The sequence below is a fragment of the Taudactylus pleione genome, unplaced genomic scaffold (genome assembly GCF_031769625.1).
Source record: "Taudactylus pleione unplaced genomic scaffold, aTauple2 ptg000436l, whole genome shotgun sequence".
In the NCBI taxonomy this organism is placed as follows: Eukaryota; Metazoa; Chordata; class Amphibia; order Anura; family Myobatrachidae; genus Taudactylus; species Taudactylus pleione.
In genome coordinates, this window is record NW_028284838.1 from 3,820,618 (window position 1) to 3,845,375 (window position 24,758).

The 24,758-nt window shown below is 49.5% G+C and overlaps 1 protein-coding gene across 1 annotated transcript in view; it reads right to left on the minus strand.

Moving 5' to 3' along the window:
• LOC148505818 (vomeronasal type-2 receptor 1-like) overlaps positions 1-24,493 on the minus strand; it is a 76,544-nt gene extending 52,051 nt beyond the window's left edge. Inside the window, exon 1 of the mRNA XM_088447642.1 lies at positions 24,421-24,493. Within this exon, the coding sequence (XP_088303768.1) occupies positions 24,421-24,452 (32 nt within the window). The 5' untranslated portion in view covers positions 24,453-24,493. The remainder of the gene's footprint in view (positions 1-24,420) is intronic.
• Positions 24,494-24,758: the final 265 nt, after the last annotated feature.

The window sequence follows — 24,758 nt, forward strand, 5'->3', positions numbered from 1 at the left end:
TACAAAACAAGAGTAGTCCACAAGCGCTGCTAGAATTCAATATTGATGTCTTGATTAAGGCGTCCTGCATATTCAAAAATGAAGAACAACAAGGGGATTGTGTTATCCAACAGTGTATATTACTTCTTACTGTAATGGAAGGAACCTCTGGACTCACCTCAACTCAGTGAGATGCCTATATATAAAGGTTTCATTCATTCCCCCTGTTCTTCTTTCCACAGAGAAACAATTCTCATACTCTTTAAGAATCACACTCACATGGGGTATAAGCCCCTACATGCACAAAAGGGGTTCTTTTATCCCTGGATCTTTCAGTGATATAACTTCCAGATCACCAACATAAAAGGCAGAATTCATCGATTTCCAAAAAATTTAAAAGGTTAATTCCCATATAATAACAGTTCCAGAAAAAGGATATGATTTACATAGCAATCAGGAAAAAATATAAAAATACTGAAAATGATACTACATAGCAAGTACATCGGTATGGTATGTTCAACTCTATTCCTTAAGGCTCAACAAGATGAAAAAAAGATGGAAAAATAAAGCACCTCTCCTTACCCCACTGTTCCCGGGAATCCAGTTCGGATGGAGGGTCCTCAAGATGGAAAAAATTGAGCCTAAATACTATCCAATAGAAGTGGAACCAACACCTCAGGGGTCCTCTAAACACCAACACGTTTTGGAATTACTTCCTTCCTCAGGGTGTAGAGGTGAACATACCATGTCGACCTTATATACCCTAAACAAATGGTCATGTGACTTTTCCTCCAATCCTAATCCACCAATCACTTCTAATCATCACAAATACATAAAATATGAGATATGGTAAGAACTTACCCTTGTTATCTCTATTTCTACGAAGTCCATAGGGTTCCACAGGATACCTTGGGGTATAGGTGTGACGTCAGTCGCAGGGCACCAAAGAGTTAAGCTTTCAGCCTCCCAGGATGCACTAGGTCCCCCTCCTATACCCCGCCCCCGAGCCAAGGCACCTCAGTTAGTTACCAAGCCATAGGCCGGAGGAGGAGAAGGAAGAGAGAGAACAAAGATCTGGACACATACAAGAATCACATTCTCACCAGAGGGAGACGGAAAACCGGTGATCAGAGCAAAGCCCATCTGCAGCACAGGTGCGACAGGGCGGGAGTCCTGTGGAACCCTATGGACTTCGTAGAAATAGAGATAACAAGGGTAAGTTCTTACCATATCTCATATTTTCTACTTCAGGGTCCATAGGGTATCCACAGGATACCTTGGGGATGTCCCAAAGCAGTATCCTTTAAGGGTGGGGACGCTCCTGTGCAGAAAGGAGAATCTGCCGCCCGAAGGAAGCATCCTGAGAGGCGAAGGTGTCAAACCTGTAATACCTCACGAAGGTATGGACAGAGGACCACGTAGCAGCCTTGCAGATCTGGACTGCAGAGGCACCACGTCGAGCTGCCCACGAAGGACCCACAGACCTAGTGGAATGAGCCTTCAGAGAAGGAGGAACCGGTAGGCCTTCATGAAGATAAGCTTCAAAAATAGCCATACGGATCCAGGCTGCCAAAGTTTGCTTTGAAGCAGGCCAACCTTTTTTACGGAAGCCATAGAGGACAAACAAAGCGTCCGACTTCCTAAACGAAGAAGTGCGGTCAACATAAGTCCTTAAGGCCCACACAACATCCAAAGAGGCCTCACCCACGGAAAGACCCGGTGAGTTAAAGGCCGGAACAACAATTTCCTCGTTAACATGAAACTGGGAAACAACTTTGGGAAGAAACTCGGGCCGAGTGCGGAGCACTGCCCTGTTCCCATGAAAAACCAAGAAAGGGGGTCTACAAGAAAGAGCCCCTAACTCAGAAACACGTCTGGCCGAAGCAATAGCCAGAAGGAAAACAGTCTTAGCTGTTAGCCATTTAAGATCCACTGATCCCAGTGGTTCAAACGGCGGTCCTTGGAGAGCCCTCAGGACCACAGCCAAATCCCAAGGCGCCACAGGTGGAACAAAGGGCGGCTGAATGCGGACAACACCTTGCATAAAGGTGCGCACATCCGGGATTGTAGCAATCCTACGGTGAAACCAGACAGACAGGGCCGAAACCTGTACCTTCAAAGAAGCAAGGCGAAGCCCATGATCTAGTCCCGCTTGCAGGAAGGCGAGAATCCGAGACAGACGAAACTCCCGCAGTGCATAACCTCTCGGTCGACACCACTGGAAGAACGTATGCCACACGCGATGGTATATCCTCGCGGAAGACGGTTTCCGAGCTCGCAACATGGTACGCACCACAGAGCTGGAAAACCCCCGGGACCTCAGCATGGCCGTCTCAACAGCCACGCCGTCAAAGACAGCCGAGTCAGGTCCGGGTGACGACAAGGACCCTGAGACAGGAGGTCCGGTCGTAGCGGCAACCGTAGAGGACTGTCCACGGACAGACCCTGAAGGTCTTAGAACCAGTGCCGTCTGGGCCACGCGGGAGCTATCAACAGGAGCGTCCCTCCTTCCTGTTTGAATTTCCGGATTACCCGTGGAAGAAGGGAGACCGGAGGGAACAGGTATGCGAACCGGAACGTCCACCGGACGGACAGAGCATCCACCAGAGACGCCCCTTCGTCTCTTGTGCAAGACCCATACACCGGCAACTTGTTGTTGTGCCGGGACGCAATGAGGTCGATCTCTGGAAGACCCCATCTGTCCACCAGTAGTTGAAAAACGTCCGGGTGCAGGGACCATTCCCCCGCATGAACATCCTGGCGACTTAGAAAGTCCGTCTCCCAATTGAGCACTCCCGGGATGAAGACCGCTGATATGGCCGGAAGATTGCACTTGGCCCAAACCAGGATCCGAGACACCTCTACGAGAGCCGCCCGACTTCGGGTTCCTCTTTGCCTGTTTATGTAGGCCACGGTGGTAGCGTTGTCCGACTGGACCTGTACCGGGTGACCCTGGAGAAACCGATGTGCCTGCTGGAGAGCATTGAAGACCGCACGGAGTTCCAAGATATTGATTGGAAGCTCCGCTTCTGTCGGCGTCCACCTGCCCTGGAACAGATGTGGACCCGAAACTGCTCCCCAGCCCCGAAGACTGGCGTCCGTTGTCAACAGGACCCAATTTGGAACCCAGAACGGACGTCCCTCGCTGAGGTGGGTCGTCTGTAACCACCAAGCAAGGGACAGGCGAACCTCCGGGGTGAACATAATCGTCTGGGACTTCAGAGACTGAGGCAGCCCGTTCCACTTTGACAGGATCAGGTGCTGCAGAGGTCTGGAGTGAAACAGGGCATATTCCACCATGTCGAACACTGACACCATGGAGCCCAGTAACCTCATCTCCGAGTGTAGAGACACCCGGCGGCTGTGCAGACAACTGCGAACCCTTGACTGTAAAGCAGAGATCTTTTCCTCCGTCACGAAGATCTTTTGCTGTCCCGAGTCCAATAAGGCTCCAAGATGCAGAATCCTCCGAGACGGGATTAGAGTGGACTTCTGCCAGTTGATTAGCCGGCCGTGCCGTTGCAGCAGGGCAATGGTCAGGTCCAAGTGGCGTAACAGGAGCTCTGGAGATCCCGCCACCGATAACAGGTCGTCCAAGTACGGCAACATGCGGACTCCCTACAGCTGCAGAGAAGCCGCCATGACCGCCATCACCTTGGTGAAAACACGTGGTTCTGTCGCCAGGCCAAAAGGTAACGCCCGAAACTGGAAGTGGTCGCTGCGGATTGCAAACCTGAGGAACTGTTGATGGCGCAAAAGAATAGGGACATGCAGGTAAGCGTCCTGTATGTCCAATGACACCATGTAGTCCCCAGGTTCCAGTGCCAGCATGATGGACCATAGGGTCTCCATCCGAAACTTCGGTACCCGCAAAGACTTGTTGAGTGCTTTGAGGTTGAGAATCGGACGATACGACCCATTGGGTTTCTGTACCAAAAAAAGATTTGAATAGAAACCCTGGCCCCTCTGGGAGAATGGAACAGGCACTATAACTCCAGCCTGGAGCATAGTGTGCAATACCTTCCGCAGCTCCGTAGCCTTGTTCCGGTCTGCTGGTAGACCCGTGGTGAAGAATCGAGCCGGGGGTCTGTGCCGGAAGGAGAGGGCGTACCCGTGGGAGACCACCTCCAGAACCCAAGTGTCTGTCGTAGTGACCGACCAACACTGGGCGAACTGCAGCAGGCGGCCTCCCACCCTGGGATCCCCCAAAGGGAGGCCCGGACCGTCAGGCAGCAGGCTTGTCATCTGGCTTGGGGGCCGGACGTCTGGTACTCCATGCCTGCTTCCGGGGCTTGACCGATTTCCTAGGGCCAGCCTGACAAGGAAACGACTGTGGTTTGGGCCTGCCCTGGGCCCTAGATGACCGAAAGGATGATGGTCCAGAACCAGAAGGAGCAGCGGCCGACGGGAGACAAGCCGATTTGGCTGCCGCCAGCGTGGCCACAATCTTATCCAGATCCGGACCGAAGAGAACTTCTCCGGTAAACGGCAACGCTTCCAGACCCTTCTTGGAATCTGCGTCCGCCTTCCAGGATCGCAGCCACAAGGTGCGACGAGCAGCTACCGCTGCTGAAGAGATTCTAGACACCAGAGTACTAATGTCTAGAGCCGCCTCTTTGATGTAGGTGGCCGAATCACGGAGATTGCCAATCAACTCCACCTGTTCGGCCGGACAGTCGGAATCAAAAGAAGCCTCTAATGAATCCGCCCAGCGCTCATCGCTCTGGCAACCCAGCAAATGGCCATAGCCGGCCGTGCTGCCCCCCCTGCAAGGGAATAAGCGGACTTCAGGTAGATTTCCACCTTGCGGTCCGTAGCATCCTTAAGGGAGGACATGGATGGCATCGGCAATGTGGCACTACGGACAAGACGGGTCACGTGAGAATCCACCTGTGGAGGGGATTCCCACTTAGCAAAATAATTATCCGCGAACGGATAAGCCACTGCCAGGCGTCGCTGTGGCTGGTATCTTTTGCCAGGCTGTTTCCACTCCTCCTCTAAATGGTCCACCAACTGACCCGAAAGAGGAAAGACTGTGGCATCGCCCTTCACGTCTTTGAAAAAGGCATACTTAGACTTAGCCGCTGGGGGAACTTCGTCCTCAATCACCAAGGCTGTGCGGACCGCCCGAATAAGTCCAGGAATATATACTTTGGACTTAGCATCAGCGTCCTTAGTATGGAGAGGTTCCTGATCGTAAGGATCCAGAATCTCCCCATCATCAGACGTCCCTTCGTCATCCTCATAAGGAGCGGACAGAGACGCCACCGGCCGTTTATGAGGCCGCATCACAGACTCCCCTTGCAACACATCCGACAAGTGCTGTACAGAACTCGTCAGGGAGTTAACCCACGCTGGCTCCTGAGAAACCGGAAGCGGGGAAATAGGGAGACTGTGGGGTACCACCAGTTGTCATGGGAAAACCTGCATGGGTGACGACACCACAGACTGCTGGGACAAACCCATCGGAGTAAACGCAGGCTGCGGAGCTAACTGGCCCACTAAAGCTGTTAGCGCCTGAGCGAAACAAGCCCAGGGCGGCTCCTGTACCGGTGCTGTAACCGTAAGAGGCCGCGCCATGGACAAACACTGCCGGCAAAGGCCCTCCGCGCTACCCTCCCCCTCCGCTAACGGTACTTTACACGTGGTACACTGTAGCCGGAGGGGAAAATCACTTTCAGACATGATGGCACCACGTATGTGACCCCTCTCACCAATTATATATTAAATAGGCGAGAGACCACCCTGCAGCACCGCACCGCAAGGGCTTAGCAGAAAGAACAGGGACAGTAATAAAGCTGACAGTCTTGAGAAGAAAAGTTACAGGCAGCAGCGCTAGCACAGTCACATACAATGCAAAGAAAATCAATTCCTGCACTAACAGCGCTGATCACTCAACTACACAGACACAGGGCCTGGTAGGACACAGCGCTGCATACACAGACCTGACCACAGCGGAGGAGAGGTATGCGGGGGGACCCAGACCACGATGCTTCCAATGCAGGCTTCCAGCTGCGTTCACCATGCTTCTGAAAAGATGGCCGCCGAGGAGCAGAGAGAAGGCTGGCCTGGGGGAGGAGCGCTGACACAGGGCCAGTCAGCACAGTGCAGAGAGGGCTGTGTGCAGCGGGGGAGGCGCCGGCTGTGAGACAGGGAAGGCGCGCTCCCCTGGTATGCATTTAACCCCTGGGACGCCGCAGCGCTACCGCTCTGCTGCGGTCCGCTGTCCCAGGGGGTAGTGGAAGCGCAGGTTGGTCGCCTGGCTCCACGCTGCAGCCAGTCCCCAGGGAGCCCCCTGCCTGGGGACTTAGGACCATGTGATCAGCGGGGACCCACCGCGGGACCCCGCTGCTTACCTTTGTCCCCCTTGAATCCGGCCATGGTCCGGAACATCTGGGGTCACCGCTAGCTGTGACCCCAGATGCCCACCAGCATCCCCGGATCAGTACCGGCGTTCTGGTACCGGCGGGGTGTAGGGAAGACAGCATGGATGTCAGGACTGACTGTCCATGCTGTTCATCCAGATGTGCAGCCACAGCTGCATGAAGAAAAAGCTTCAGGGGCTCTTCTAGCCCCCACTCCAACAGGTGCACCCGACACCGGCCGGGCACCAAACTATACTGAGGTGCCTTGGCTCGGGGGCGGGGTATAGGAGGGGGACCTAGTGCATCCTGGGAGGCTGAAAGCTTAACTCTTTGGTGCCCTGCGACTGACGTCACACCTATACCCCAAGGTATCCTGTGGATACCCTATGGACCCTGAAGTAGAAATATCAATTAAGCTAATGTAACCCCCCTTTACCCTCTAAGGGACACTAGGTTACTATGGGCTCCATTTACTAACAAGTTTAATGGCTGGTGATAATTTTGCACTCACCGCGTTTTTTTATAATTTTTCAGCTTGTATTTATTAATCATAATGTTGGCTGCGAACGCTAATGTTATTTTGCCTGTCAGCGCTGTTTTTCTTATGAAGCAGCACTGACGAGCAATGTTTCTATCTTCTTCTTGAGTTTAGCGCTTGCACAGTGTGTATTCCTGGCTGGCACCACTGTCTGGATCCCATTCCCTGCCCGGCAGCAACCTCCCTTCCCAGCCCAGCATACGCTGCTGTGTGATGGGCAGGGGAGGGAGGCTGCTGCCTCTGCCTCACAGGGAAGGAGCGGTTGAGGGTAGAAAGGGGTCGCTGGCTGAAGCTGCAGAAGGGAAGAAGGGGGGGAGGTCTGCAGTTGATGTGGGAGGGTGGAAGGGGGGGAATGCCGACTGCTGCTGCTATGATAAAAGAGGGAGGTCTGCAGTTGATGCGGGAGGGTGGAAGGGGGGGAATGCCGACTGCCACTGCTATGATAAAGAAGGGGGAGGTCTGCAGCTGATGCAAGAGGGTGGAAGGGGGGAGCTCCATCTGCTGTGCACTGGGGGGGAAGGGGTGCTCCGGCTTCAGATGGTGGTAGGAAGGGGACACATAAAAGACACCACTGTAGGGAGGGGGTGGAGACTAGTAGGCGGAGAGTGGGAGGGAAGGGGTGGAAAAGGAGCTGCAGCAGTGAATTGTGGGTAAGGACCCGAATGCTGCAGCCTCCAGCCAGGGCCATAGTGCTCGTCAGCGCTAGATAACAGCACCTCCAGGATGGCAAAATCAAACTAAGGCAACGAGCGGTAAGTTCGAGATACCGCTCGTTGTTAAATACAGGTCTGCACTGATTTTGAATGGGAGTATGAAGAATAAAAAACGCAAGCTGAAAACCAGCGCTATTTACATTAATAAATACCAGATTCCTCTGTAACGCATGTAACGAGTATGAAGTGCTCAAACTCGTTAGTAAATGGACCCCTAACTCCCATGTAATCTCCTTTACCCACCCTTAAACTCCTATTAGATTGTGTACCTCCTTATTACTATTAGAGTGCCTCCACCTAGGCTGTATTTCAGGTATAGCCTAGGAATGCCCAATCTGTAAGCTTTCAATACAAATTACACTCAGTTGGGTATTTTGTAAAGAAACTCTCTATTCATTTGTTAGTTTAACTAATATTTCATGTTCCTTTAGTAAAAAAATTAAATCTAGTTGGTGCAAAAGCAACAACTAGCTCCTAGCGCTAATAAGACAGGTGTGTAAATAAAACAATTCAAGCTGCTAGTCCCAGTAGACCAGTACCACCTGGGGGTAAATTTACTAAGATGGGAGTTCTATTTAAGAAGTGATGTTGCTCATAGCAACCAATCAGATTCTACTTAGCATTTATCTAGCACCTTCTAGAAGATAATACCTGGAATCTGATTGATTGCTATGGGCAACATCACTTCTTAATAGAACTCTTAGTCAACTCTTAGTCAATTTACTCCCTGGTTTCAATAAAGTCACCCACAAAAAACTACAAATTGGCACTGCGCTATAGAATATAATATCTCTCATATATCGCTTGTTTGAAATGAATCAACGTTCAAGGCTCCTATAAATATAAAAAACATTTATTCACAGCCTGCAATGTATAGAAAAAAAAATCTAAATAATAAAACAAAAACACATATCTAAAACACACAGTAATTGCATAAAATAGCACTGGTAACAATTAAATTTAAATCACTAGTGACATGCATATGATCCTTCCACATATCGTTTAGTACTATTATGTCCTGATGGAAAAGAGGGAGATATCTCTCCTTTAGTTGATATATATCTGTCTGTATAAGCTCTTATCCATCTGCATATTATCGGTTAAAGAAAAAATTGAATGCACTGTGAATGTCTTTAGTAGCTAAAATATGCTCTCACCACATGAGTTCAAATTGTAGAAGTAGCGGAGCAATGCCGTCTGCCTGTGTTCAAAAGCAGTCCTGGGAGACCACGGTGTGGTAATTGAAAAGCGGTCGCTCTCACACCGGATGTTTCCCCTTGTGTACAGATATCTCCTGGTAAAATAATGCAATCTTTTTCCAACTGCACTAGATGGTAGCGCAAGTGGGTGAACAAGTAAGTACATAGGTAGGCAGGGCCAGATTTTACATTAGGCAACCTAGGCGCCCGCCAGGTCCTAAGGGGCCCGTGTCCAGGCATCCCCGAAATCCGGCCCTGGAGAGGATAACCTGCTGCCCTTCAACTGTTGCTGCTGGCACCGGCCGAGGGGAGGTATCACACACACACAGTACTGTCAGGGCACTCCCCTGCCTCTAAAATGCTGGGAGGGGAGGACGTGGAGGCGGAGTTGCCTTCAGCTGGGAGCCCGTGGAACCACTTCAGGGAGCGCAGTACCTGCAATCAACTCCACCCCTGTATGTGTTCTGCCAGTCTCCTCTGCCCAAACCCTCCATCTCGACTCACCCAAACTGAAGCCGGTCCCCCCTCCCGACCCACCCGCACTGTAGCCAGCCAGTTCCCCCCTCTCGACACCGCACTGTAGCCAGCCCCCCCTCCTGACTCACCCGCACTGTAGCCAGCCAGTCCTGCCTCCTGACACCGCACTGTAGCCAGCCAGTCCCCCCTCCCGACACCGCACTGTAGCCATCCCCCCCGACTCATCCGCACTGTACCAAGCCCCCCCCGACTCACCCGCACTGTAGCCAGCCCCCCCGACTCACCTACACTGTAGCCAGTCTTCCCTCCCGACTCACCCGCACTGTAGCCAGCCAGTCCCCCCTCCCAACACCGCACTGTAGCCATCCCCCCCAACTCATCCACACTGTAGCTAAACCCCCGACTCATCCGCACTGTAGCCAACCCCCCCGACTCACCCGCACTGTAGCCAGTCCCCCCTCCCTGCAGCATGTGCTGATCTTGTCATCCCCCCCCCTCATCCTGCGCTGCAGTAGCTAAGCCCCTGCAGACAGTCACAGTGAGTGCTGCCAGCCTCCCCTTCCAGCGCAATATACGCTGATCTAGTCAGCCTACTCCAACCAAACAACCCCCCACCCGCAGCCTACACCACTACAGCCAGCCCCCACAGTCATACTGATTGCTGCCAGACTCCTCTATTGCAGCCTCCCAAAAACCCCTGCAGTGTAGCCAGCCTCCTTTGTTTTTTCAATGGTCTTCTGCCTATGAAATAGCAGTGTGGGTAAGTTATAAACTGCACTATATTATATATATATTTATATTTATATATTTGGCGAGTCACTAGCTATTGTGTAGGTGTTTATTTTCTTTTCCCCACCTTCTCCCGTATCCCTCTGTTCTTCTTCATTTCCTTCTGTCTCACCATATTCTTCTTCCCCCTTTCCTTCCATCTCCATCTTTGTCCCCCTCTTTCCTCCTGTCTCTCTCTCTGTTTGTCCCACTCTCCTCAAGTCCACCTCTGTTGATGCCCCTTTCCTTCTCGCCTACCTCCCTGTATATATTTACAGTATATGCACACTAGGGGTGTGCACCGGCCACTTTTCGTGTTTTCTGTTTTGCGAAAATATGCTAATGAATTCTATCGCAGTGCCGTCGCACTTCAGCATAGAGACGCCCACTGCCTCCCACTATCACTATCTCACATCCGCAGTACCTTGCAGACCTCCATAAACACCGGTAACATCGAGTACGATCGGACCCTCACGCAGAATTACAGCAGCCCTGACCTTACTTAGAAATTGCTAACCTCATTGCATGCAGTAACTACTCAAGCTGCGTATGCAATTGCATTGGCTAATTTATGCACTCCCATGAAACGGTGTTCAAACTAGGGGTGTGCACCGGCCACTTTTTGTGTTTTGGTTTTGGATCGGGATCTTTCTTCGTGTTTTGGATCTGGAATGGTTTTGCCAAAACCACCTTTCCGTGTTTTGGGTTCTGGGTTTTGTATCTGTATTTTTTTTTTAAAAAAAGCATAAAAACAGCTAAAATCACAGAATGTGTTGGTTTTTCTGCTCCTATGCTATTATTAACCTCAATAACCTTAATTTCCACTCATTTCCAGTCTATTCTGAACACCTCACATCTCACAATAGTATTTTTATGTCCAAAAGGTTGCACCGAGGTAGCTGGATGACTATGCTAAGTGACACGAGTGGGCAGCACAAACACGTGGCCCATCTAGGAATGACACTGTAGTGGCAGACAGGATGGCAGTTTGAAAAACTAGGCCCCAAACAGTACATAATGCAAAGAAAAAAAAGAGGTGCAAGATTGAATTGTCCTTGGGCCCTCCCACCCACCCTTATGTTGTATAAACAGGACATGCACACTTTAACAAACCAATCATTTCAGTGCCAGGGTCTGCCACACGACTGTGGCTGAAATGATTGGTTCGTTTGGGCCCCCACAAAACAAGCTGGCAATTAATCTGTCCCTGCACAAACTGGCTCTACGGAGGCAAGATGTCGTCCTCATCCTCCTCATCCACTGATTCCTCACCCTCTTCAGTGTTGTGTACATCCTCATCCTCACAGAGTATTAACTCGTTCCCGATGGAATCCATCACCACAGGTCCCTCTGTACGTTCTGGAGGCTTCGCTGACAAGGTTCCTGGCTGCACTAAACACTCTTTCGGAGTACACACTGGAGGGGGGGCAACTCAGGTAAAATAGAGCCAGTTTGTACAGGGGCCTCCAAATTTTTTTTCTGCCAGTACAGGTACGGACTGTCTGACATGCCTACTTGGTCCTGCCTGCCCTGCATCACCGCCAGCGGTTTGCTTAGGATACCTAAGTTGTTTCCTGGCAGCCCCAGTTGCGGGAGAAAATGAAGAAGGAGCTGTTGACATGTTACATCCCACTTCAGCTGACAGTGTTTTCACCACCAGGTCTTTGCACCTCTGCAGGCTTTTGTCGGCCGGAAAGAGAGACACCACATATTCTTTAAACCTAGGATCGAGCACGGTGGACAAAATGTAGTGGTCTGATTTCAACAAATTGACCACCCTGGAATCCTAGCAAAGCGAATGAAGGGCTTCATCCACAATTCCCACATGCCGAGCGGAATCGCTCCATCTTAGCTCCTCCTTTACTTTCTCCTGTTGCTTCTGCAAAAGCCTGATGAGCGGAATGACCTGACTCAAGCTGGCAGTGTCTGAACTGACTTCACGTGTGGCAAGTTCGAAGGGCTGGAGAACCTTGCACAACATGGAAATCATTCTCCACTGCCCTTGAGTCAGGTGCATACCCCCTCCTTTGCCTATTTCATAGGTGGATGTATAGGCTGAATGGCCTTTTGCTGCTCTATCCTTTGAAACATATAGATGGTTGAGTTCCACCATGTCACAACCTCTTGCTTCAGGTGATGGCGGGGCAGGTTCAAGAGTGTTTGCTGGCGCTCCAGTCTTTGGCACACAGTCCCAGAATGGCAAAAGTGGCCAGAAATTTTTCGGGCCACCCAAAGTGTCTCCTGCATGCATCTGTCGCTTTTCAGAAAATTCTGCACCACCACCAGTGTGAGCAAAACATGGGACGTGCTGGAATTTGCCCAGATGTAATGCCCGCACAATATTGGTGGCATTGTCAGATATCACAAATCCCCAGGAGAGTCTAAGTGGGGTAAGCCACTGGGTGATTATTTCCCTCAGTTTCTCTAAGAGGTTGTCGGCGGTGTGCCTCTTACTGAAACCGGTGATACACAGCGTAGCCTGCCTTGGAACGAGCTGGCGTTTCTGAGATGCTGCCACTGGTTACGCTGCTGTTGTTGCTGCGTAAGGTGATACATCTACCCAGTGGGCTGTCACAGTCATATAGTCCTTAGTCTGCCCTGTTCCACTTGTCCACATGTCCGTGGTTAAGTGGACATTGGGTACAACCGCATTTTTCAGGACACTGAGGACACTTTTTCTGACGTTTCTGTACAGTCTCGGTAATGCCTGCCTAGTGAAGTGGAATCTAGATGGGATTTGGAACCAGAGACACACTACCTCCATCAATTGTCTAAATCCCACTGCACCAATGGCGGATACCAGACGCATGTCTAACACCAACATAGCAGTCAAGGCCTCAGTTATACGTTTTGCTTCAGGATGACTGCTGTCGTACTTCATCCTCCTCGCTAAGGACTGTTGGAGGGTCAATTGTTTAGTAAAAGTAGTAGTGTTCCTACTTCCTCTCTGGGAAGATGAACTTACTCCCAGCAGCAACAGCAGAAGCGGCAGCAGTAGACGTAGCAATGCAGGATCCTCCAGAAGAATTCCGGATAGGAGAGTCAGTCATGCCAGTGACATGGCCTGCAGGACTACTTCCGATCCTGACTAAGGAGGAAATTGACGAGGAGGGAGTTGACGGTGTGGTTTGGAGGCGCTTGGATACAACAGGACAAAGGGATTTAGGTGTCCCTGGACTGCTTACGGTCTTAGCCAAAGTTTCTGAACTTGACAGTAACTTTTTATGAACGCGCTGCAGGTGCCATATAAGGGAGGATGTTCCTAGGTGGTTAACGTCCCTACCCCTACTTATTTCACCTTTACATATGGTACATATGGCAAGACAGTTGTTGTCCGGATTTGGATAGAAATATTGCCAGACCAAAGAGGTGGACTGTTTGGTCTTCTGCCCAGGCATGACCGTGATGGGCTTTTTCATCCCACAGACAACAACTGTCTCCCCCGGAGCCTGATTTAAACAAACCACATCACCATCAGAATCCTCCTCGCCAACTTCCTCCTCATCCTGTTGTACTTCAACAGTGACATCTTCAATTTGCATATCAGCAAGTGGACTGTGGGTGCTGCTTTCAGCACTTGCAGAGGGCGTGCAAATGGTGGAAAGAGCCACCTCTTCCCGTCCAGTGCTGGGAAGGTCAGGCATCGCAACCGCCACCACACTTGGACTCTCCTTGGGGATTTGTGATATTTTCTTAGAATGCACAGTTCCTCGCTGTGCTTTTGCCAGCTTAACTCGTTTGTTTTTTGTAGCGGGAGGAGGGCTTCCATCATCATGCAAAGCTGAACCACTAGTCATAAACAAAGGGAAAAAAGTTAGCCGTTCCTTGCCACTCCGTGTCGTAAATGGCATATTGGCAAGTTTACGTTTCTCCTCAGATGATTTAAATGTTTTTTTTAAGGTCATTGTCCTGAACTTTGTAATTTGGGATTTTATATGCCCTCTACTATGACATTGGGCATCGACCTTGGCAGACGACGTTGATGGCATTTTATCGTCTATGTAATGGCAGCAGCTTCAGCACTAGGAGGAAGTGGTTCTTGATCTTTCCCTATTTTATTTTTAGGGGACAAAGTTTGGTACTCCATTTATGTTATATTGATTGATATATACGTGCGGCTAAGGCGCACACAAACACAGAAAAGAAAAATTTTAAATTTTTTTTGGAGTGCACTTTGGGGGTTACAGCACCCTTTAACGGTCAAGCCAGCTGGCCCTTGATTTATGACACAGGCGCACACTTGGCGCTGCTCCTTTGTTGAAGGACGTGCGGCTACAGCGCACACAATTCACAAACACAGAAAATATTTTTTTATTTTTATTGGAGTGCACTTTAGTGGCTTACATCACCCTTTAAGAGATGAGCCAGCCGGCCCTTTACTTATGGGACACAGGCGCACACTTGGCGCTGCTCCTTTGTTGATGGACGTGCGGCTACAGTGCACACAATTCACAAACACAGAAAAATATTTATCATTTTTGTTGAAGTGCACTTTGGGGGTTACAGCACCCTTTAACGGACAAGCCAGCCGGCCCTTGATTTATGACACTGTCGATGCACGTGCGGCTACTGCGCACACAATTCACAAACACAGAAAAAAATGTTTGTAATTTTTTTTGGGGGTGCACTTTGGGGGAGCACCCCTGATGAACAGATCACCCCCTGGACAACACTACAGCACCCCTCTAGGACTACAGCCTTTATGGGACACTGCACAACACAGTCCAGCCAGCCCCTATAGACTTTAGAGTGGACACAGCCCCTATGGACAACTGACTGCACAACAAAGCCCAGCCAGCTCCTATGACAGCAGCACAACACAGCCCAGTCAGCCCGTATGGACTGAGTGGACACAGCCCCTATGGACAACAGCAGCACAACACAGCCCAGCCAGCCCTAGCTCCAACCCTCCCTCTTCACTGTCCACAGCCGGAGTGAGAAATGGCGCAGACGCGGGGACCTTATATAGAATCCAAAACCCGCGAGATCCGGAAGGTGGGATGATGACGTTTTGCCTCGATTTCAGTTCCGAGTCAGGCGGGAAAACCCGAGGCGGACTCGGTTCCCGATTTAGAAATCCGAACCCGCTCATACAAGATGACAATTATATATATATATATATATATATATATATATATAGTGAACAGTAACGGATGGAACACAATAATATAATAAGACTGAAGATCCCGACAAGGTCAATATTTAAGTATCTCTAACCCTAACCTCCCCCCAGGGGTGCCTAAACCTAACAAACCTAATCCCCCTCCCCGCACCCTAAACCTAACCCTCCCGGGGGGGTGCCAAATCCTGACCCCCCTTCCCCTAGCCTAACCCTCCCAGGGGAGTATCTAACTCTAAGCCCCTGAACCTAAAACGGCTATCCGCTCCTGACGCTCAGCTTACCTTTGTTCGGTATGACGGGCATTGGGATTTCGGCGTGGAGATGATAGGCGTCAGGATTTTGATACCTATCATTAGTCCCATGCCGGGATTTCACAGTTGGGAAGCCGGCGGTTGGCATTTCGACTGGTGGCTTCCTGACCGCATACCAGATACCCACATCATATTATATACATACGTCATAATATGTATATATATATATATATATATATTATATTGCATGTATATAATATGATGTGTGTATCTTGCTCCAGCGATACCTACTGTAATATAGGGGGCCAAAGACGTGGATCTTGCCTAGGGCCCCATGAGGTCTAAATCCAGCTCTGCGGGTAGGTACACGGATCACAGGCAGAGTCACAAATGGATTTACCCCATAAATGTCGACATGTTTCGCTCCACCAGGGAGAAAAAAGTACCAAACATACTGTATATTTTTCACATTTGACATGAATTCATTAACATTTTACCTCAGAACATATAATGAATCACATATCACTGTGTAGATAACCCCTTTAAAAAAAATATATATATATATATATATATATATATATATATATATAATTATTTTTATCAATACCCTACTTGCTTTAACCCTTTACCAGAGTTACACTAATAATCACATGTATATTATGGTTCATAGGTCATATCTAGTTAAAAACATGTACCAAAAAATAAATATAAAACCATATATTTGCCTAAAATATCCTAACTGGTTTTAACTAAAAAAATGTCCGGAGTGTCGGAATTATAACTCCACATATGAAGATCCTTACAAGGAAGTTTAATTCACTGAATCCCACAATTTGCGACACTTAGTCATGCCCCACCTTTTCCCATAATACATCAGACTTTCATTGCTATGGAGACGGCATGTCCATTTCCCCTCTTAGCATTGGTCTCCGTCTTCTATGTCCGGCATCCAGAGAAAGGCCAGACTCATCCATCTGGCCATTGGCCCTTATGGCATTTTGCCAGAGGTGGCAGATGGCCAGTCCGGCCCTGACTGTTAAGGTGGCCACACACATGGCGATCTGCACACGATCGGCCGATGCGTACGATTTCCCTTGAAACTCTCCCCAGCAGCTCTGCACACGATCTGCACACAATTTGGTGTCCAATCTTAAAACGATCTCTCCTGCAGTCAGACTTTCACAGTGCATCGCCTCCTAGATTGTCAGATCTGCCCTACTGCACGGCAGATCTGACGATGTGATGTGCAACCAGCGGGGACGCGCATCGCATCGTGAGTGGGGACTCACGATTTGCTCAGGATTTGGCCATATTTTACACGATCTGTCGTTCCAATGTGTCGGCCAGATCGGGTAAAATATCGCTATGTGTGTGGCCAGCATTAGTGTGTCTTGAGGACAGAGGTTGGGAAACACTGTTCTAGAAGATAATAGCTAAAATCTAAATGGTTGCTATGGGCAACATCTCCACTTCTAAAAACCTGCACAGAATTACAAAACACTAAACATGTGCGGAATCTTGGTGTTGTCCTGGATAGTGGCTTGACACTTAGACATCAGGTATCAGCCACAATCAAATCCTCATTCTTTCATCTGAGGAACATAGCCAGAATCAAGCACTTAATTCCCTCAGAAGATCTGCCTAAAGTCATACATGCATTTATATCATCATGCCTAGACTACTGCAACGCTCTCTACCTCGGTCTCCCAGCAAAAGAATTGCACCGCTTGCAGATGGTACAAAACGCAGCTGCCAGGCTATTAACCAACCAGTCCCGTTCCAGCCACATAACACCCATTCTCTTCTCCCTTCACAGGCTGCCTGTCAGATGGCGAATTGTTTTCAAGATTGGCTTACTAAGTTACAAAGCCCTACATGACCATGGCCCAAGGTACCTAAAGCAGCTTCTGATTCCTTACCGTCCCACTCGATTACTGTGATCCGTTGATGAAGGACTATTAATAGTACCTAGAATCTCACAGAATTCGTCTGGGGGTCGAGCTTTCAGTTTTGGGGCTCCAACCTTATGGAACTCACTTCCCCGCACAGTTCGAGAGGCCTCCACTCTAGAATCCTTCAAAAATAGTCTCAAGACTCACCACTTCACCCAAGCATTTCACTAATGTCCCTTGTTTAAGCTTATTTTGTATTTTGTACTGTAAATGTAAAGCACTTTGAGTCCTTTAGGAGAAAAGCGCTATATAAATAAAATTATTATTTTTATTATTATTATTATTATTATTATTATTATTATTATTATTATTTAGTAAATATAACCCTTATGGTACATACACACGGTCAGATATGTCATATGAATTATTGAATGATTTGAACGATTGAACGATTTTAGACTATTAAAATGAATGGAATCGTCTAAATCTGACTGCAAACACATCAGATGTCAGATATAGTTGTCTGACAAGCGGGAATGTTCATCGTTCATTGTTGCAGGCTCACATGTCAGATTTTCTTTCAGATATAAACGATTGAATGATTTTTAAAATCGTTATCGTTCAGATCTGACAGAAAATCTGACCGTGTGTATGCACCATTAGACTGGCAAAACTGACACACCTTTATTCTCCTCTCACATGTGCTCTTATAATTAAGATTGCAAATCAGCTTTTGTCCTGCAGACAGCAGCTAAAAACTTGGGCATATATCTCCCTTTGACATCTTTGCCAGTGTTTTTGTCACATAACCCCCCTCCCCCCTCCTGTTTTGACCTGTGGGGCGGGAGACCTGTAGCCCCAAACAAAAGACACAGAACAAAGCATCTCCATTGGCCAGTTGGTCCCTGGCCTATGTTCTACAATGTCAGGAAACATCATGTTATTCTCCCATCTTGTTACTCAAAAATGGATGTTTAGATTAACTCAATCATCAGTTTCAAAGGGGCATGATCAGTAGCCAACCTGAACTATCTTCCCAAAATGTAGTACCTGAGAATTTACAATGCCCACTTACTTGCCAATGCTTCTTCTCAATAGTGGCATAGTTTGTTTCTCATGTACAATAAATAAATAAGAGGATGCTCTTCACCCTCTTTGTTCTGATACAGAACAGTGCCTATTCCTACATCCAATACAGCTCTCTGCACAACAAGTTCCTTATAGTCGTCTAAACTGGTTGAATGCACCACATTACCGTGAATGCCTGGAAATACTTTTCTGCCTCAGGATCCCCCTTAATAATAACTGACTGTTTTAAAGTGGTAGATGTGTTCTGGCCTTATTAGTATATGCTGGTACAGTTTATAATTAGGCTCGCCCAGAGCCGGATTAAGGGCCAAATGTACTAAGCTCTGAAAAGTGATAAACTGGAGAGTGATAAACCACCAGCCAATCAGCTCCCAACTGTCATTTTTTAAACACAGCCTGTAACATGACAGTTGGGAGGTGAGTGGCTGGTCTTTTATCACTCTCCAGTTTATCACTTTTCAGAGCTTAGTACATCACCCCTAAGACATCGGGGGGCCCGGGGCCTAATTTTATGCATCAGCCTGCACTCCTGCCAGTTACTGAGAGCCTGCGCAGATGCAGGCTGCAACTTTGTATCCCGTTTGGACAGCCCAGCACTGCTCTCTGTGACGCTGTCAGTATGATGGCTGTTAGTGGTTGCAAGGCTGCACCAATGCGGATCAATAATAAAGATTCGATCTGTAGCGGGTTGCGGGGATCCCTCTCAGAGAGGGGGGCCCATGCGCACCCCCTCCCCTTAATCCAGCGCCCCCCCCTTAATTCAGCCTTCACCCACTTAATCCAGCCTTAATCCATTCTTGGCTCACCCACTTTTTCCCAGGCTCAGGGGCAGAACTATCAGAAACAACGGAGGCGCCTGCCGCTGGGCTCCAGCTCTGAAGGGGGCACCTCCTCCATTGTCCACAACATATTCACCCCACTTAGGGTTGTAACTATGTACCCGGTTTGTTCTGTCACGGCCGCCCAATACATGGCACCTGAGAAGCCACCATACACTAGTGTAAAGCTCCATGTTAGACCATCAGCTGCTGCCTTCAGCTATCTATAGCCTGTCTGCATGCGAATTGCTACATTACAGTGTCAGCGGCTGTGACGGGGGGGGCTCCAAATTATAACTTGCCTCCGGGCGTCTGGGATGAATTTACTTTATAATTAGCCTCACCCACTTTCTCTATGATATAAAAAGAACCATGCCACTATGCCATAAACTAACTTTCTACGTGGGAACTCTGGGCTTGATTCACTGCCGGAAGCAACTGCGATTACGCATGCAATTGGGCGATTGTTGCGATCTGTGCATGCGTATGCATCACAGTGCGGGAACCAGCCGCTGAGATCGGGAACGCCTCCGTTTGGGCAGCCACCCCCCTGCCCGCCCACCAAAGGGGACGAGCTGTCACTCAACATCGACAGCTCGCCTCCTTTGGTGTGAGACCCGGAGTGACGGAGTGCCTGTCGCTAGCCGGGTCTCGCACATGCGCACGACGGAGCCGGCTCCGTCGTGCGCATGCGCTGTGGGCCACCATCGACCCGGTTGTGAGTGCTCAGCGCTTGCGACCGAGTCTTAATCAGGCCCTCAGAACACTGCCGACACTGCTGGCACCACCGCACTGAGAACACTGCCGGCACTCCTGCACTGCCGACACCACCAGCACTCCCGTACTGAGGACACCGCCTCCAACCCCAAACTTCCGACACCGCCAGCACCCCCGAACTGCAAACACCACCAGCAACCCCTCACTGAGGACACTGCCGGCACCCCTGCACTGCCGAAACCGCCGGCACTTCCGCACTCAGGGTCTGATTCAGCAAGGTCAGCAACTGCGATTATACACGCAATTGGCTGAAAGTTGCGTTCTGCGCATGAGTATGCATCGCAGTGCGCGAACCAGCCACAGCGATCGCAGAGATTACGCAAACCCATCGCAGAGTGATTGACAGGAAATACCATTTGTAGGAGCATTTGAACGCTGTTACAGGGGTGTGCATAAATTATCCACTGCGAGGCCATACGTAGCTTGGGCTTTCACTGCGTGCGATGAGGTTAGCAATTTCTGAGTAAGATCAGACCTTGTGCAAATGTGTGTGAGACGCCGATGGTACTCGATGTTACCGATGGTTTTGCAGTCTTGCAAAGTATTATGGATGTGTGTAAGGTAAGGTCGCCAGATTGCAGTGGATTAGCATACCTGCGTGCGTAGTCTCTATTGCGATCTCAGTTGCGATCCTTGCTAAGTAAGGCCCTCAGAACACTGCCGGCACTCCTGCACTGCCGACACTGCTGGCTACCCCCTTCCACTGAGAACTGAGAACACTGCCGGCACTCCTGCTTTGCCGACACCACCAGCACTCCCGGAATAACACCGGCACCCTCTGTCACAGTAAGTGCACCATTGGTGTATCCAAGCTGCACTGTATCGAACCCGCACTGTATTTAACCTGCACTGTAACCCGCACTGTATCCGACCCGCACTGTAACCTCCCACACTGTATCCGACCTGTACTGGTGCCCTGTGCCAAAGAGAGCATTGGCGCCCCCCCCCCCCCCATTTTTTAATAGGGACATAAGATAATGCACCTGAAAAAGGGCCATGGCCTCATGGGGAAGGGTCAGGGAAGAGAGAGGGATGGCCAGGAGATGCTGGGGATAAAAGAGAGGAATCTACAAGTGAGAATGATAATAAACAGGAAAATTGACAGGCGCAAACAGTGCCCTCTGCCCTGCGGTGCCCTGTGCCATGGCACTGGTCGCACTACCCTAGTTACGGCCCTGGCGATCGCAGCTCTGTAATCGCATGCAGGTCTGCTGCGAAAATATGCTAATGAATTCTATCGCAGTGCCGTCGCACTTCAGCATAGAGACGCCCACTGCCTCCCACTACCACTATCTCACATCCGCAATACCTTGCAGACCTCCATAAACACCGGTAACATCGAGTACGATCGGACCCTCACGCAGAATTACAGCAGCCCTGACCTTACTTAGAAATTGCTAACCTCATTGCATGCAGTAACTACTCAAGCTGCGTACGCAATTGCACTGGCTAATTTATGCACTCCCATGAAACGGCGTTCAAACGGTCAGACACTCCTGCGTTTCTCAGACCACTCCCCATAGACTTCAGTGGGGCAAACAGACACAAGATGGAGGCCCCCACTGCACCGAGGACACCGCCACTCGCAGTGCCGACATTGCCGCCCCCCCGCAGTATCGATGCCGCCGCACCACAGCACTGCCGACACTGCCAGCAACCCCGCACTGAGGACCCCGCCAGCACCCCTGCTCACTGCCTGTCAATCACTCTGCGATGGCTCTCTGTGGTCTGTGTGATTGCAATGCGATCGCCATGGTGCATTCGCGCACATGCACTGAGATGCATACGCATGTGCAGTACGCAACAATCAGCTGTCTGTGTATGCTTTAACAATAGCGATCCTTAATGAATCAGGCCCTGTATGCGACCAGGACTGTATGCGACCCGCACTGTATCCCGCACTGTATGCGACCCACACTGTATCCCGCACTGTGGCCCTGATTCAGAGTCGGGCGAGTGACCACCCACAGCTATAGCGAGCGGCCAGGAAGATGGTCGCGATGGTCAAGACCATCGCGACCATCGGGCTTGCGACGAGACCCTTGTGGTAGGGTCTCGTTGCCGCAAGCCCCAGAGAGATTTTGGCTCTCACAGAGCCGAAATCTCTCCCACTGATATCACTCGTGATGTCAGTGGGGCCGCCCCCAAACGGAGGCATTTACATGGGAACGCCTCCGTTTGGGCAGCCACTCCCCCGGCCCACCCACCAAAGGGGGCGTGCTGTCGCTCAACATCGATAGCACGCCCCCTTTGGTACGAGACCCGGAGCGACGGATTGCCCATCGCTATCCGGGTCTCGCGCATGCGCATGACGGAGCCGGCTCCATCGTGCACATGCGCACTGGGCCACCATCTACCCGCTTGCAAGCGCATAGCACTCGCGAACGGGTCTGAATCAGGCCCTGTATGCGACAAGCACTGTATGCGACCTGCACTGTATCTGACCCGCACTGTTATCCAACCAACACTGTATCCAACCCACCCACACTGTATCCCGTACTGTATCCAACCCACACTGTGGGCATCATTCAGAGGCGGCCGTACGGTCTACGACCGCACGGCCGCCTCGATGTTTGTCCAGTGCGCATGCGCACGAGGGAGCCGGCTCCGTCATGCGCATGCGTGAGACCCGCTACGACCGACAGCGCCAGTCGTAGCGGGTCTCTTTCCAAAGGGGACGAGCTGTCGATGTTGATTGACAGCTCGCCCCGTTTGGAAGGCGGGCCGGGGGGTGGCAGGCCAAACGGAGGCGTTCCTATGGGAACGCCTGCCGTTTGGGGGAGGCCCCATTGACATCACTAGTGATGTCAGTGGAGAGCTTCCGGCTCTGACAGAGCCAGAAGCTTTCCGGGGCTTACGACAAGTGAGACCCTACCCTAGGGTCTCGTCATAAGCCCCGATGGTCGCGATGGTCTACGACCATCGCAACCATCACCCTAGCGAAACAGAGGCGGGCGGTCAGGATGCAAGCGGCCGGCCAGTTTCTGAGCGACCGCTTGCATCCTCTGACCGCCTCTGAATGAGGGCCTGTATCCCGAACTGTATGCAATCCGCACTGTATCCAACACACACTGTACCCGCACTGTATGAAATCCGCACTGTATCCCGCACTGTATGCGACCCGCACTGTATCCTGCACTATATCCAACCCACAGGTACGGAATGCTGTTTTTATGGTTGGGGAGATTTTGGGGAGCTGCTCAACGAAAAGGCTGATTGATCACATTACAAATTTGCAAAACATTTCTAATCAGAATTGACTGCCGTGTATTTGTGCCGCTGGTCTGTTTTTTAGTTTAGCCAGCCAGCCTTTGGCTCATATTGGTGAACAATATTGTGAGCTATGAGGTGGTCAAAATTGAGTGGAAAATACTGGAAATTAATATTATTGAGATTAATAATACTCTGTGGGGCTATTCATCAACACTAAAATAACGTTTTTAAGGACATTTTCCTTAAATAACGTTATTTTGGTATTCATGTAGCCACTTAGCACAGGAGATATCACAGATATCTCCTTGCTAAGCTCCCCTGCGTTAATTTCCACACTCCCCATACATTAGTATGGGGATGTGGAAATTGTGGTATTCATCAAATTCCGAAAATGATCAATTTTCGGAATTTGATGCAGTTACTATTCGGAACCGTTGCCGGGACTCTGACAGGTGTTGGGAATCTGGCGCCAGCATCCTGGGAATCCATAACCCCAGTAAAATATTGCATAAAATTACCTGCAGGATGTGTGTATAAGGTGTATATAACACATAAATGCATTCTGTGTGTATATTTGGGTCCCATTTCCAAGATATTTCATTATGATATGCAAATATTCCAAAAGACGGAATATTCCATTATACCAATATATCCAATTGTTGTTTTGTTTATTTTTGTAAGTTTAGAAAGTATTTAAAAATATATATTTAACATTTTTAGTGAAAAACAAAATTCCTAGGGGTGTCTCGGACCTCACAGTGCCCATAGGCCCCCATCGTAAAATTACCTCCCACCGCCATTGGCTATTGACCCCTCAGTTGCAATTGCTCTCCATTAGCATTACCCTCCCCCCACCCCCCTATTGGTAATAGATGTCCATTTGTGTAACCCCAGCGTAATAGGTCACCATTTCTGCACATGATCCCCATGTAACCGGAATTATTTAACTAATTTAAAATCCCTCCATCCCCCATATCTTTTTAACACCCCCTTCCCCCCCCCTCCCAGTAGAAATAGAGCTCTGCGCATTCTATACATATATACTGTATATTAGGACATTGTCAGGGGCAAATATTTAAAGCCCAAGACGTCCATTAGGAATTAGTAGGGGCCTTTGAAAACATTATATTGTGCCTCAAAATGTCAAGATTGAACAGAAGACACCCCTGTACCTTTCCTCCTAACAATTAGACACCTAAATAAAATAATCCAGACTCACCCTTCACATTTCGGTGATTTGGGCTCCTCCATGTCAGTGTCATTATTCAGAATGGTCCTGAAGTGAAAAGGAAACATTCCTCCAATTATCAGTTCATGGTTCTTAGATTCTACAAATCCGTGGAGGTCAAATTTCCCAATCAGTCTGCACTCTTGGCCACGGACATAAACATGGTCCTGTATACATATGAATAAAGCAACAAGTAGATAGAACATCTTGCAGGCAGGTAGATACAACATATTGCTGATCATAGTGATGACAAACAGTAATCTGATCAATGTGAGAGACACTCCGAGCCCGGCAATAAAGGCACCTCCGCAGTTATTGACCTATAAAGG